This window comes from Chroicocephalus ridibundus, chromosome 6 (assembly GCF_963924245.1).
Source record: "Chroicocephalus ridibundus chromosome 6, bChrRid1.1, whole genome shotgun sequence".
NCBI classification, from domain to species: Eukaryota; Metazoa; Chordata; class Aves; order Charadriiformes; family Laridae; genus Chroicocephalus; species Chroicocephalus ridibundus.
In genome coordinates, this window is record NC_086289.1 from 13,948,300 (window position 1) to 13,964,706 (window position 16,407).

Below are 16,407 nucleotides of genomic sequence, written 5' to 3' on the forward strand. Positions count from 1 at the left end.
ATCTTAATCTGTCTGTCACCTTTGACACTCAACACCGTCCCTTCTGTTTTCTTTACTTGATGTATGTGGTATTTTCATTGTTATTTTCCAATTACATGGCAATGTTTTTTCCATAGACTCTGTTCCTGAAGTTAATGTTTTCTGCTGTATTGGACTCACTTATTTCTAAGCACCACTGTAACCTCTAGATCATTCTAGTTAAGCCACTACCACTGCTTGCCTTTTTAAACCTCCTTCTTTTTGCATTCTTGGGTTTTGCCATGACCTCTTGTGTCCAGCTTCTGTATCTGAAGTTATTTCCAAAAGCTACCCTTGCTTCCCTCTGAATTTGACTCCTTTTTCTGTGGAGTTTGGGATTTTATGGAATTAAGTTCTGTTACTTTGCCTTGTACCACCATAGCGTTACTAAGTCTCCTCAGCTGTTTGGGCTTTATGAGAAATTTTTGGTGACTGTCCTGTACCTGACCTTTTTCTCCCTTTTCCTGTTCATCATCAGTCATTTTTCCTTTCCTACTGTTCTGAATGTGTTGCCTTCTCATAGGGAAGAACCAGTTCCGTGGATTTTAAATACCATGATGTTTTCAGTCTCTTCCCATCTTGTATATTGACTTTAAAGATATTCCTTTTCTTCCTTCTATGTCCTTTTTGTCCTTTTTCTGTGACCCCTCTACACTTGCTGTGCTGTGCCTGACTCCTGTGTCCTAATACTCTAATTAATGGTGCCAAGTACAGAGGAGCTAGTAGTATCATTAGTTAATAACCCATGTTTATGACACAGTGAAAAAGGAAATACAAGAGAGGGCTAAAAAAAATCTTTTTATTTCTTTTTGATGTAAGAGGGTGGCCTAAAAGGCTGTATGTTTTCCTCCAAGGCACATCAAGTCATGTTACCCATTTACTGGAAGCCTTGAGAGGGGATTGTATGTTGTGTATGTGTTGTATACAGCACTCTTAAAGCCCATCTATTAAATGTACAGTTGCTGTATCTGTAGCTTAGAGACTTGTACTTCTGTTCTGCATTTGAAATTTAAAGCTGTCTTCATAAAGGAACAAAAAAGAAACTCAGTTTTGTACTCAGTATTTTATGAGTCTTTCTGATATGAGTAAAAGGAATAGTTCATTTATATATGATACAAACAGGAAAAAATTATAATACCAGAGGTTAGATGCCCAAGAGCTTGCCCGTATCTCTTTAGCCAGAATCAATACTCAGGCTTCTATCAATAATCTGGAAACTATGCATTACATGACTTTTTCTCTTTTTTTTTTTTTTTTTTTTTTTAATGCATTACTGTAGGACCAGTTAATCTAAGAATTGCCATAGAAACATGCAGCATTTGGAAGCTTCAACATATAAGGGTATTACTTGATGTTTGCAGTAAAAAAAATTGAGTGTTTATATATATTTAGGAATAGGATTGATCTAATTTTGGCTTCAGAAGAATCTGTGTGTTTAGTCTAAATTGGCCTAGCTTTTTTAATAGTCACCGGGGAAAGGTATCTTCAGAGCGCAATTCACCCTTTCCCATTTTAGATACTTTTCTTTATCACATAGTATTTAACTGTGTGAGGTGAGTTGTCCTGGAAATGTGTGATGGGGGTTCTTCTTCCTACTTATGGAGATGCCACTACCAGCAGAACTCTTGGAGTGCAATTCTCTTGATACCAAGCAACACCTCTGGGAATGACAACAGAGCAAATACAAAAGTTGCCAAATTACCTGAATGTTTCCAAGTAAAGCAATGATGTTTTATTGAATAGGCTTTATTTGAAAGCAAATGGCAGAAGAAAAACCAATAATATAAATGTAGAAATCTTGAATAAGGATCAGATATTTCAACAAATAGTACAAGAATATTTCTTGGAAATGTATCTGGTCAAAGGCATTCAAGCTTTAACTTGTTAGCTTTGTTGAAGTTATTGCAAAAAATAAATATGTTTTTCGTATTGCTTCTAGTTGGTCTGCAAGAAAACCACCTTCAAGACTGATATTCAGAAACATAGTCATATATAATTGGGAGGGGTGCGTTGTGCTTTTATACTTATTTGAGTGAGAAGCAAACCTCAGATTTAACAGAAAATGTCAACAACTTGAAATTTACATAGCTGATTCTCTTTATTGATTAACTGGCTAATCCAATTAGAAACTTCAGGTCCTCTTCCATGACAAAGTTTTTCAAGAAGGCTGAACACTTTTTGGTTTGTATTTAACCGAAAAACTCCTTTTATAGGAATTTTCAGGTAATATTAAAATACTGATTTGCACTGGTGAATAGCTGCATTTTTTTAACACAGTAGTTAGTCTAATAAAAATTCTTTCCCTCCATGTCTTGACTATAATAATCTTTCACAGAACCACACATGAATAAGTCTATCTAGAGTATTGATTTCTTTTAAAATAATATTAAAGTACTACTACTCTTAGTTATGATGCTGTATTCTTTCTAACCATTTAATAATTTGAGATTATATTTAATTTAAAGCAAAATCTACTTGATCAAAACTGTACATGAACACAAGGCAAAGTATTTAAAACTTGCAGAGCCCCCTCCATCTGATGGATATTAGAAGCTTTAGTCAAGTCACATGAAAGTATGTATTACAAATGCTTCACCATGTTTGTCTTTCCTCCAGATGGTAATTAGACCTTTTCCTCTTGCATAGGAGTCACGAGCTGATTTGCTCTTTTTGTTTGTGGCTTTCAAATTTGCATTAGTTCACATAGCAGCTAGGATTAGAAATTTATTAAGGGATAAAGATAGCTTTGCATCTCAGTATTGCTTTCAGTCAATACTGGCACAAAAAATGTCTGAACAAAACACCCACATGTATTGCTGCTTTTCTTTCTGCAAATCCTGAATTTCTTCCTCTGTTTCCCAGGAATCTCTTTTTCCAGAGTGGATGTTGTGTTCTCTTGTGAGCCTGATCAGCTCTGGAATCTTGGGACTGAATAACTTGTTCTGTAATATGAAAATTTAGTTATTTTAAAATCTGTTTTTTATTATAGCTGGCCAGACAGCCCGCAAACCCAGTTCTGGTTATGTGGTAAGCGTGAGCAGGAAGTTTATTATGCCTCTACAACTATTATTAAAAATATACCATACTGAAAAGTAGGGAACATTTCACACACACACAAAAAGGGCAATCTGACGAAAAGATAGCACTGAAAACTACTAATTTTTTAGTAATATCCTAAAGAGAGAGATTGCAGTGGGATAATATTGGAGACGTGTCTATTAGCAAAACGGGGAAATAACACTTGTAAGACACCAACTGTTTATTAATGTAAGGCTTAGACTTTAAAAATGTAAACTGATTTTACTGAGAAAACAGCATAGTTTTTCATTTAAAAATGTTATTTTTATATTATAACCATGTTTATAATAGTTTCTGTATGTGTAATGTTCTTCTCTTTTTACCTAGATTTTCATAAGCTATTGGGTAATTCTCACCTTTGAGGCAAAAAAAAATAGTTTGCTATGTGTTGTAAAGTAGAACTTGGTTTTATGTAGGATCTCTTCTTGGTACAGGAGCAATGTGTGGAGCTGTAATAATGTGTCAATTGTTAAGGCAAACAGCAGCTATTGTGTGTTCAACAATAGTATATGCAAACTTTGGGCAACAGGACCTGCTTATGAGAAAACAAGAGTATTGTAATGCGATGCACTTTTTGTCTCAAGTGCCCTGGAATCTTTATTATTTTGACAGAAGGGACCTTTAATCTGGTATCTAATCCACAAAATTATGTTTTATAGTACACCACGCAATATTTATGGATTAAACCAAAAAAGGCCATTACATTAAGTGGACTGAATTTTCTGTAGCAGAAAATAAAATTACCTATAGGAAAAATAATTCCTGTGGCTTCAGAAGCATGAGGTAGGGAGTGGCATCTATTCAAATTCATATGCAATTGAGGAGACATTTAAATCTGTTTATAGAAGGTTGGTGGTTTTTTTTTTTACATACCAAGAAGTCGGAAATAGTAGTGACTTCATCATGTTAGCTGTGACAGTGATTCACGTGGGGAATGGAAGCAGTTGCAGTCATAGTCGTCACTGAGGTATTTTCTTTCAAGAATCTTAATAGCATTATGTCCATTTGGTGCCTTCCTATTGGTTTTGGAAAAAGTTTTTAAAGGTGGGCAAAAATCATCACTCGCAAAGAAGTCTTGCCTTCTTTGCTCCATAGGGAGGAAAGCTATTAAGAAGATACTCATATTGAGGGACAAATATTCCTGAACAGTTTTGGTTTGTTCTGTATCAGTCCTATATCAACTCTCAGTGATGAGATTTGGACAGACCTCAGAGGGAGCATCTGTAAGATATTCATTATTTCAGAACATCATCAGAGAATTACAAAAATTGCTAACCCAAAATTTAATAGAAGACAAAATCTCTGGATTTTTAACAGGTCCTAATAGAGTTAGGAGCTGAAGATAAGGGATGATGAGCCAGCTTTCCTTATCAGAGAAGAAACTACTCTTCAGATCATTCAGAGTTCATAGAATGCAGTGTAAGAGATTGTGCAGGACAATTTGTCTTAGGGAATCAAGAAGTATCTACACACCTTTGGCATTTCTAAACCTTCTTGGCTTTGTAGGTCAGAGCAGCCTGGATGTGACTAAGAAATCCTGTGCATGATTTCAGGTACAAAAGTTCTAGTCCTCAGAAAGGAGGCACAGTTACAAAAGAAATTCAGAGAATAGTGGTCTGGGAATTGTACCATTTTTGATACAAAACCCCACACTTTTGATACTTTTCCTAGATGTTGGCTGAGAGGACCTGTGTAAGGAGCACTAAAAAAGCATAACAAAAGCTTTGTTCTTATGTGGGATGATAGTTCAAACTTCCACCAGTAAAAGAGAGAATACTGTAATAATATGTATAGTCTCAATGTTGTTTTTTTTTTTTTTTTGTCCTTCCCCACACCCTCCTGCCTTTCATTTTGCACAGGTTTGTCTTTTGGAATGTCTAAACATTTATCTACAAGGAGTGCCTTCAGACAGGAAATGTTATGAGTCTTTATTTGGAGGAGAAAAAGAATAATTTTGTGGAATAACATTAAAAAACAACCAAGTGAAGAACAAATGCAACCTGCCCAGAAATAAAGATCGGTGTCAAGCTAACAGTGTTAATCTTTCGAAGAACAACAACAGTTAGGTCTCAATCTTCCAGAAGAGCTCCAAATGAGTAATGTCAGTCTCTAGTTACGCTCACAAAATATGTGATAGTCCTACTTGAATCTGAGAATTCAAAATTATTCTGATTTGAATTATTTTGTATATACCAACAACAGTGCTATTTGGACATCATCTTTCAAGCACAGCCTCACAGTGTTCTGATATAGTGAAAAGGTTCTCTTGTATAGCAAATAAAAACTTAAATTGATTTCAGAACATTAAGCAGGTCTGTCATAATCTAATGCTATGGTATGTGTTGGAAATATTTTGAAAATTTGATCGCAACTGTACACCTAGACCAAATGGTAGGTTAATTATTTTGAAGTCTCTGGTTGTAATGGAGTGCTCTGTTGTGCTATGAATGTTCATGTAAATTCTGTTCTTATTCCAGAGGCTGTTTTAATTTAAGTCAGATGCATAAACTAATTTGAAGAGGAGGGAGGGAAATGGGTAGGAAAATATGCCTCTGGAAATTGAGTCAATCTTGTCATGGAGTTCACAGGCCCGATAGCTTCAGAAATCCATTAACCGATGCTTGCCACTGCTACCCAAACTTCTGAAATTTGAAAATGTTCATTCAAGAAGTGGCATTAAATCTATTTTACATTGCTATACCACAGTAGGAAAAGTTACTGTGTTGCCTTAAACCGGGGTGAATTAGGTTTTATTCTCTTTGCTCTGTTAGTTAACTTGAATGAGTTAATATTCCTTTATGTTGGATCGGTAAATTACGTGTATCTGTCAAAAAAAAAAAAAAATTCCTTTGCCAAGAGCCTATTTGGAATCCTCTTGCTATCAAAGCTTCCATACTGCTGTTTTTCCAAGCAGCAAACTTATTATTTATAGGCTGTAATTTATTTTTAGTTTTGTTTGTTTTTATTTCACACTAATGACACTGACAACCTTTTCTCCCAGTGAAAGAACGTCTTTTCAGCAGCTCAGCTCATTCTGCCAGCACTGTGGGTGATTAAGAGCTTTAGAGAGAATTAATCATCTTCATAGATTTCCTCCTGCCCTCACTCGAGACAGGTTAGAGAATTAGTTGAAGAAGGTGTTTCACTGTGATTATCCAATAGCTTTAAAATACTAATAGCAAGTGAGGCTTTCTTACTATCCGTAGTGATTACTACCTTATTTATGGTAAGCTTACAGCTGTCCATGACAAATAAACATATAGAACTAGTTTACTGGCCTGTTGAGTGGTTTGCTGATTTCTTGATACGTAGGCAAATATCTTGTGACTAATGCGTGGGACAAGGATCAGAAGGAGCTATTTCTACTGTTTATTTTATTGCACACTTCCTTGTTAATTCTCCAGAATCATGTTTTTGGAAAATTGGGTGCCAAAACCTTGTTACAAGGTTTAACTTGCATATAAAACAAGTTACAATGCCAAAGAAGACAATCTAGAACTGCAAGCTTTGTCCCCCTTCCTTCCAAGACTGTTGATGTTGGAGGAGCCAGTCTGTCTGGTCTCCTGGAGCCACATGTGCCTGTCCAGAAGGATTTGTAGGCAGTGCTGCAGAAAGGAAAAAACAGAAAAAGGGAAATACATTACGCATTATGATATGGAGATATTAACTCCACTGGAAGACTATTATACGGTAGCAGTGTCAGTTTATTGATAAAGCAAGGCTTTTTTGCTCCTATCTATATCCTGATTATTGTAGGCATTATGCACAATACCTTTCTATGTTGTTGATAGACCCTCTACTGGCTTAGGTTTGTGGTGATGGGTCTTTGGTCTTGTACTATCTTCCATTGCCAGGGAAGTGTATTGTAATATAATCTAATGTAATTAAAAGACATATGATGCTTAAAGTTTCAAGCAGTATCTTTATGAAAAATTCTATACTTTCTTTATGGCAAACATGTTATCTCAGGAGGTTAGACAGATAGATGTTAACAGTTGTACAAACAACACTTCAGGAACTGCTAAGCTTGTGGAAGTTCAGGGGTGTTCTAGCTCTCTTAATTTTGTTTCAAAACGATTTTTTTAAATTGGAATTGTACTTGCTGTGTATATGAGACCTACAGGATATGTAGTGCCCTAAATGACATTTGTTGCACTATGTAGCATATAAACTTACAGGACTTCACAGGAACAGCAGCAGAAGGTAGTTTATTAGGAAAGTGCTTATCCTACTTTGACTTTTCATAGAAACATCAGGTAGTAAGTGGATCCAATCTGACCTTATCTTACTGTTTGTTAGTTTTCTAACAGCTGTAAAGTTGATGTTGATATACGCATTTTTTCAGGAGCCTTTTTTTGTCATGATGTCATCTCGGTGATGATTTTTGTCTTGTTACTGGTGTTGAAAACTGTGTTTTAATTATGTATTTTTAAAACATCTGTGGGTGAGTTTAATTTTTAGAATCTTTACTCCATATTATCTGTAACCAAAGGTTTTACTTTCCAGATCACTAAGATCTACTTGCATAATAAGACATTGAACTTGTTTTTAATTTAAGATGTTGTATGTGGCCTTGACTAATCAAAAACATTTCTTGAAATATGGTGCTTTGAACTGTATCATGCTAGAATTGCCTCTGCTGATCATGAAGAATTGAATAATACTCATTTGTTATGTAGGGTGTTGACTCAAACACAGATGAGTTCAATTCAGATGACAGAGGTTGTTACAAAACCCAGCTGTTGACTCTGCTCCTCTTTCCACAAGTTGCTTTTTCTGTGGCTAGGATTGCTGACCCAGGAAGCAATTCTTTAAGAGCCACAGTTTGTAACCCGATTTATTCAAGTAAACCAATGGTGACTTTAATGCACTAGGTTGGCATCTCTAACAGCATAGGAGCTGCTTTATGTGTAAATCATCAGTGCTATAAGAGCGGTGGCAGTCTTTGGAGAAGAGTGAATGCCTGGTAGGATGGTTAAACTGCCTGTATTGGTGGGTAAATATCCTCTGCTTCTGATTCACAGCTAACTTGAGAAAGAATCTTTGGAGAGGTCTGCAAGCAGTTGCAGGGTAGTTGCGGTCAGCTGCTGGCAAGATACCTTTTCTGTGGCTCCAAATGATTAATTTCAAACTAGCAATTTTCTCCAAGAGCTTTTGTTGTTAATCACATCTGGAGAAAAGACAACAAGAAACATTAAAACAGATACTCTTCTTCCGATCCCAGTGAAATGGAAACCCTAAAGAAGACCAGTTCTTAATCACTTGCCATTTTTGAAAAAGGTACAACCTTTTCAAATTTGGCCAGGGCTGATTCTGTTGAAAAAAATCACTTGGGTATTAAATGGGGAGCTATTCGAACAAGGCTGCTTGGGAGGGAAGAAAGAAAATGGGCTTGGTTTTGGGTGGTGGTGTTGTTGGGAAGGCTGCCAGTTTTCCTTGGTTTCCCTTCTTTCCCTTTTAGGATAATACCTTGCTGAGCTCACAAGATAACTCTGAGGATTATGGACTTCGTTTAATTCTCACTACAGTCAGGAAAGCTAACATTGGTAACAGTAGGTGAAAGAGACAACCTTATTTTAATAGGTTAGTATTTAGAATAATCTCAAATTAGGCTTTTTGTTTATTTGTGTTTAGATAACTGCTGTGTAAACTTTAGATTTTTGCCTTTGAAACAGCATTGTTTTCCCAAGAAGTGGTCCAAATAGCAGAACTTAATTCTATTTTTGTTTTTGATTATGCCTTTATAGCCTTTCTTTGGAGTTATTTTATAGAGAGGTAAAAACAGACTACAGATATCTTATATCTAATAAACTTGTGGACCAGATGCCTCTCTTGCCTTTTTTTCTTCTGTAGCAGGATTGAATTCCTTGTACTACAGCAACCATAAAGTCGTTACACTGCATTTAAAACAAAATGCAGAAAGGGATGACCTTTTGCTAGGACTTTGTATTGTTTGTATTTCTAAGCCTTATCACTGTCTTTCAGCAAACGCCAGTTTAATCCTTAAACGTTGATACATATAGTATCTGTTCAGAATTGTCTATTGTTATCTATCTGTGTTCTCATTTATGATAACACTGTGCATCTCCACAATGCTTACTATTTGCCTCTTGGATCTTCATTGTACAGGGTAGCTGTTATCTTCCTTGCTGATAGCATATCACCAATGGTACCAGTTAAGAGCTGAAAACGCTTTGAGCATAATGGAAAGTTCCACTTTCGCCAGGATGACTCACTAATTAATTAACCCCTGGGATATTCTGCCTAGGATGGAGAGGCTTCCTGTGCCAGCTTAAGAAAAAATTCCAGGAAGATACTGTTGGATAACAAAAGAGAGATTTATTAGAAGAATTTTATCTGCCTTGTAGGAATTATGTTTTCTAATACTATCAGTCTTGGACACTAGCTGAAAAAATAGGTATTTTGAAAGGAATGTTTCTCTGACTTAACATCTTCCTTTGCTATAGGAGCAAAAAGTCAACTGCTGTTGAGATCAAAAGAATGACCTTGTAATAGGAGCATGTGGAGGCAAGCAGTACAGGAGGCACTAAGTATCTTTTCCTCCCAGCAGGCCACAAACTTTTGGCTTTAAATAGGTCACTGTTCAAATGTAGCTACCAAGTGGCCATCTGGGAGGGAAGAAAGAAAATGGGCTTGGGTTTGGGTAGTGGCAGGGTAGGGAGGGCTGTTGGAACCATGAAGAGGCAATGGGAGACTGCCCTGCAGAATGCTCTTTGTGTTCCTGTCAGATATTGCCGAAAGCCAGTGAGTGGCTGGAGTATGGTTTCACTGTCCCAGCCTGGTGCGGATGGAGTGTCTGTAACTCATGACTTCAGCAGATTTGTCCTGTGGACTTCAAGAAGTCTTTTGATGCCTTCATAGTGCTGGGGGCATGATTTAATATTTAGCAAGGAATCTTTGCCACATTTGTAAGATTAAACTCGGTGTGTCTGTAGCAGACTTGAACCAAGCAGAGTGGTTCTGCACATGAAGACAGACGTGATGGATGTAATTTTCTCCAGTGAAGAGCTGTAACAAGGCCTGAGAGCTAGAAGGAAGCTCCAGAATTTGAAATTTAACTCCCAGTAGTTTCTGAGAGAGAGAGAAAGAGCTTTTGCTGCAGAAATCCTTCTCCCTTCAGGACAGGGAGGCAGTGGAAGTTTTGGAGATGCTTCATTTAAGCTAGAAGTGTTGTTTGGACTTCTGGCTAGTGATCTGTTAACATTTGTGCATTTCAGACTTGACAAGTGTTTACTGAAACACCAAAACACAGATATTTTTAATCTCCAGTGGTCCTGCTTCATTGCTTTCCCCTCAGATGTACACATGTGCAGGGGTAACTTCTGCTTTTTACTCCAATGAGTGGCTGTTCACGCAAAATACAAAAAGTTAGATAGGCTTGTTACCCGAGTCTCTCTTTTTGGCTTGTTAGCTCAGTCTGCCATCTGTCTAGGAGGAAAAAGGGGTGCTGAGCTATGACAGACTTTGTAACTATGCAAAGTTAAGTCAGGGGGCATGGTGCAGAAAGGAAAATTACTTTGTATAAAAAATGATCTTAGAGAATAAGACTGTGATTGTATCCATATTTCTTGTCAGGGGAGAAGTGCCACTAAAAGTAAATAGCTGGGGGACTGTAGCACCATTAAGGACAAAGTTATATCTTAAACATTCCTGTTTGCGAGTGGGAGGCAGGATGACACTGACCAGTAGTGCTTCTCTTTATTCCAACTCATTATGTGTTAACCTTGATTGACTGTCGTGTGTACGTTTATTGGTTGATGTGTGAACTCTTCTCATTTGCCATGATGTTTTGTTGGGCTAAATTTCTTTTTTTTTTTTTTTTTTTTCTCTCCTGTCCCTTTTTTTTTAATAGAAGCTGTAAAAGCACAGTGGCATAGGGACAATGCGGGCAACTTCGACACTGTAAGCAAGAAGAGAGGGATGGGGAAAACTAATTTTCTTATGAAAATGAACATGCTAAGTAAAATACAGGTTCAAACCATGTCTTTGCTTGGGAAAGTTTTATGTCTAAATTTGACGTAGACTATAGCAAGCAACCAGAGAACTGCCATATGGAGGAATAGCAGCTATGCGTTATTAAGATCATACAGTTAACAGCTTAGTTTATAAATTTCTACTGAGCAGTGTCTGAAATTCAGCAGCAGAAAAAGTGGGCTTTGTGGGGAGGCTTGAGTGAGAAAAGGATGGCGAGACATTTTTGAGTAGACATTGCCTGTGCAAAAGGGATAGGTTGGGAAAAATTGCCTGTGGCAGGGAGAGAGACACAAGTCCAGGTGTAAACAAAACTATTTAGTTTGTTACTCAAAGGTGAAGTGACCGGTGGAACTGCCTAAATAAAATACTTTCAATACCTCACAAAACAAATGACCAGTCTAAGGAAGGTCAAGGTATCACTAACCTTTTGTTGTTTTTTAAAAAAAATAAAAATAAAAAAAAGGGGAAATTAATATAATTGTCATCTGCAGCTCTTTTCACAGTGTAGAGTAGATGCCAGCAATGCTCTAGCATGTTGTGCTACACTCTGCTTTTCTGCCCCAAATTAAACTTTATGTGTGAAAACAGAAATCCTGCAGAATCCAAGCTCTGTTGTTTCTCAAAGAAGCAAGATGCTATCATGATATTCATGGCGTGTTGCCTCTACACCAGTACCTAGAAGTGTCTCCTGCAGACCACAGAGATCACTGGCAACCCATAGCAGGGAGCTGCTCCCTCTCAGGGGACTGTAGGGGACAAATCTCAGCCCTATTACACACTATTCAAAATCAGTCCACTTACCACCTGTGCCCTACAGCTGTAAGTGGCTGACACCCGTTTGAGGGTGACCTGCAAAGCTTTACAGAAACAATTTAGCTATTCTTACTGGAGAAGCTAATAAAAAGTATATTCAGTTTCCAGATCTCTACAAGGATCTTTCCTGAATTGAGTGCTGTGTTTTTTGACATCAGCCCTGTGATAAGTAGAGAAGTGTTTCTGGTAATGGCAGAAGATAGCAGACATTAAACAGGGTAATGTGAAGAGGTAAAAGGGGAAAGTAACAATTACACAGTTATTGAGGATTATATGCCCAAAAATAAGAAAGAGTTGGCTACTTTTGTTTTATATAAATAAGCCTTCCGCACCACTGCAATAAAGCAGAGGATGAACACTGAGGAAAATATAGAAGGAAAAGAGAATGATGGGGGCTGGGGGAGGGAAATAATAAAGTGTACAGAGAATAACTAACTAGTATCCCACAATCCTGCTCTTTTAAAGAAGTGTTGTATTTCGTTCTCTGATTATGGGTCCATAGAGGAAAAATCCCTGAAATTCTATTTCATTTGAGGGAGCTGGGCAAAATGCTGTTGCTGTCCTCTCTCAGTACTTCAAGTAAATCATCAGTACTGATGCTACGAATCTTTCCTGTGGTGACACAAAGATAACATTCTACAAGATAAATTCCTATGTCTCTTCATCAGCTCTGCTCTGTTATTGTGTTAAAAATCACAGTCTATTTTTTCATTCAGTTGGAACATATGTGAACAGCTCTTTACCCGTGTGGAAAGTAATTACAAGTACTTCTGTGTTCACAGGTTTTGAATGGAGTCTGAGTCCAAGAAGTATGAAGAAGAGATGCCTTCTCTATACTGGGGCATGGATCCTGTATTTTCTGCATTTGCAAGACTCTATATTAAAGATATAAAAGAAATGAGAGAATCTAAGCAAGTACCAGGTATGTACTTATATGTGATGATTATGATGCACACAGAATTATAATTGAATTATGTTGTGCTCTGTGCTCTTTATCAAGGGGTTGCAGAATGCTACATGAACACCAGTAAAGTAATTTTTCAATGCCCCTAAGCTAAGTGACATTAGTATCTTTAACAGTTCTAAGAACAATAGGTTGTATGAGAAATCTATGTGGAAAAATAAAATACGTTCGTTCTAATGGCTTTTCTTGTTCTCATATATATAGATACAGAACCTCTTTTACATTAAGGTAGTGTTGTGTTTCCTCTGTGTGGTAGCACTTGTTATATTCTGATAAAGTTAATTCTAAAAATGCTGGTCGTTTCTGGCCATATATGTTATATCTTTCCACTGTCTCTACAACATTTGAGAAGGATTTTATGCCTCTTCTTTGTTGCAAAGTTTTGACAGTTGATGACATTGCTGTGTCTATGGGTTTTGCGTTTTCCTCTGGATATTAATATATTATAAAACAGACACAGGTTTTGAGGTTTTGTCCGCTTTATTTCTAGATGTGGTAGATATATGACACTTTCATACATTTGAACAACCTTATTGTAAATTCTGGCATCTGTGCTGAATCTTATACCACACCTTTTATTTCCTAACCATTGTTGGAAATTGTATGCTTTGCAGTCTGTTTCCTGCTGGTTTTCAGCCAATATCACCCACATGTGTACATTGTCTAAAACAACATGGGTCTGACCTTGAATTTCTTTTTTCTCTACGAAGACTTTAAATAGACTGCAGTATGTTTTCTCCTGTAGGAGGGTTCATTACTCCGAAGCTTGACAAGGTGCAAGATTATCGAGGAAGAACCCAAGGAATTTAGAATTAATAAGGAAAAGCAGTAAACCCTAAGTAGAGTGTGTGTGGTTTTAGTTTGGCTTTGGTGTTTTGTTTGGGTTTTTTCCCCTCTCTCTCTGTCTTTTTTTTTTTTTTTTTTTTCCACAGAGGCAAGGTACATCTGTTTGACTCTTTGAATATGCTCTGCCTTGTCAGTTTTGTTACTCTTATTTGTTTCCCTTTAACAGCAAGGATAACAACAATGCTATTCTTGCAGAAATGAAGGACTAGTGGTTTTTTTGCTCTTCTTGCAACAATTTTTATGTACATAGGGATTTCACAAACTGCAAAGCTCAGTATATATATATCTTTGTTATTTAACATGATGGGAGACTTTTGTCTTAAATATATTACAAGATTTAGGCTACAGTCTGTTGTTGATGTTTGTACTAGAGTGAGTAGTATTCAGAGGCCTTCTTAAAGTGTGCAGTCTTAGAGTAGTACTGGTGTTGTAGCAAATGCATCTGGTAAAAACTGTTCCTGCTTCAATTAGAGACATTTAAATTGTTTTCAAACAAAATACAAAATGATTCAATGTCAACAGAATAGGATTGTAGTTTGGACTTGGACATTAGTACATACACACACAAAAATACATTCAGAATAATTAAATTTATAAACATCAACAAACATTTCACAAGAGCAGGAACAGTCCTAGAAAGTACAATCCTGCTCTCTCTTTCACCTCTGAATTACCTGAATTTCCCTTCTCACTTTCCTTCTTGTTCGGGTATTTGAGTGAGTTGTCTTCTGCTTCAGGAACTCTTTCAGTTTTGTTATTACTTTTTTTTTTCTAAGATGATCCTAAGGAAGTGGTATCTGTCATGTCAAGATACCGGCCTTTAAAATTGGTGCATGCGAGCTTTCTCCACTTCCTGTGCATCTGGCGTTTTGCACAACTAAGCTTGCCTGCAATCCTGTATCATTTTCTAAAGCAAACTTTAAAGCATAAAATTAAATTTCATAGAACGGACAGACTGAATTTTGGTCATTCCCCTGGTGCTGTGTGTATACCAAGCCAGACATCTTTCATTGTATCTTATTTTTTGGCAATAAAGGATAGCACAACAGAAACACTAAAAAAATATCTTTTGGGGACGGAAGGAGGTAGGTGTTTGTTGTCAATGTTTCCTGCCTTTAATGGGTGTGTTAAAGACCAGCTGAAGCTAAGTATATGATTGGCTATAAATCAGTCATTAAGTAATGGTAATTAAGAATGAATGAGCTCAAAACAAAGAGTTGTAACTGGGAGGAGTGTAAAGAAACACAGACTGAATGTCAGGAAAAACATCCTCAGAATGACATCTGCTCAACTGCGGAGCAGCCTTCCCAGGAAGAAGGTGGGATGCCCTTCACAGGAATTGTTTATATCCTGACTGTACAGATTGCCAGGAACTTACTGTATGGAATGGTCTTGCGCTGGACCTGAGGAAATGGACTGAATGACCTAGCAAGTTTTTTCTTTCCATTTTTAAGCATTAGGATTCGATGCCACAATGACTAATCCCTTAAAACAACACAGAGGAAAACAGTAAACCTGGCCAATTACTCTCCTGCTATAAATGGTGACAAGAAGGCTGGAAAACCTCCCAGATAAAAACAGCAATTGTGTTGTCTTAGAGGCCTCTAAATGAGAGTGGGTGTCGAACTTGGTTGTAACACATAATCATATCATGGAAATGAGCTTTTCTCAGAGTTATGCACCAATGCATTGTGACAGCTTATCAACAAGCAAGGGAAGCTACAAATAGCATAAAAGGAGGTGGTAATAATAATTAAAGCAATGGCAAACATCTTAGTGCTCATAAATGCTGGTAAAGACATGATCAGAACTTGCCCTAGAGAGCTCTTTACCTATAGCCTCCTATACGGCTGCTGTGGCTTCCTGTTGCAGTAACAACATGTTAATGTATGTTTTATTTACTGGGTTACTAGGAGCTTGACTGAATGTGCTTGCACGTAGCTTCAAACGTTTAGTATATTTTTATTGCTACCAATATGATCATAATTTGAACAAATAAGCTGACAGGAGAAACAATTTACACCGCAAAGTCATCAAGTTCAACAACTTTTAATAATGTAAATATAATTTCAACTTTCAAATGAATTCAGGTAATTTCTCAGAGACTAAGGGTGGAGTTCTATGTGAATTTATGGGGATGGAGAGAACCAGTTTTATCTGGTCTCTGTCATTGGCCAAAACTCAGCTTACTAGCTGGGAAATGAACATAATAACATGTAGCTTGTTTGCACTGTCAAGAGCTTGGTGTGTCTGCTCAACAGGCTTACCCTGAAACTGACCCAGACCTTCTTTTATAGAGATTTGTAAGGTTTAGCAAATAATTATATACACTGGGAACATTTCCATTGAGGGTTTCTATAGCAGTGTTTATTGGTGTCCTGGTAAATGGAATGAGAGAAAAGTGGACAGACCTGCTAAGCATTCTCTGCTGACCAGTGACTGCATGATTAGTGTAGCCAGCTTGAAGACGACAGCAATAGATGCATCCTAAGAACACTGCAGTGGATTTTTATGAGCAGAACTTCTGTTTATGAGCTGCTCGGCTGATCACCTGTGATTTCTTCTGAAGCGTTGGGGGTTTTCTCTTTCTTACATGAAGAAAGTTAATTCCAGGCTCATTTAAGGCTGCCAGCTATGTAGGACAAGTTATTTTTGGATTTGGGGTTTGATTTATTTTTTTTATATACAGAACA

At 37.1% G+C, this 16,407-nt stretch overlaps 1 protein-coding gene across 3 annotated transcripts in view; it reads left to right on the forward strand.

Annotated features, from left to right (window-relative positions):
* STN1 (STN1 subunit of CST complex) overlaps positions 1-16,407 on the forward strand; it is a 48,887-nt gene that overhangs the window by 3,749 nt on the left and 28,731 nt on the right. Inside the window, exons 1-2 of one of the 3 annotated variants that reach the window (XM_063339327.1) lie at positions 8,633-8,679; positions 12,687-12,826. In XM_063339327.1, coding sequence (XP_063195397.1) covers positions 12,694-12,826 — 133 coding nt within the window. In that variant the 5' untranslated portion in view covers positions 8,633-8,679; positions 12,687-12,693. Of the gene's footprint in view, positions 1-8,632; positions 8,680-12,686; positions 12,827-16,407 lie in introns of those variants that run through there. The other 2 variants (XM_063339326.1, XM_063339329.1) reach the window with 2 other exon arrangements.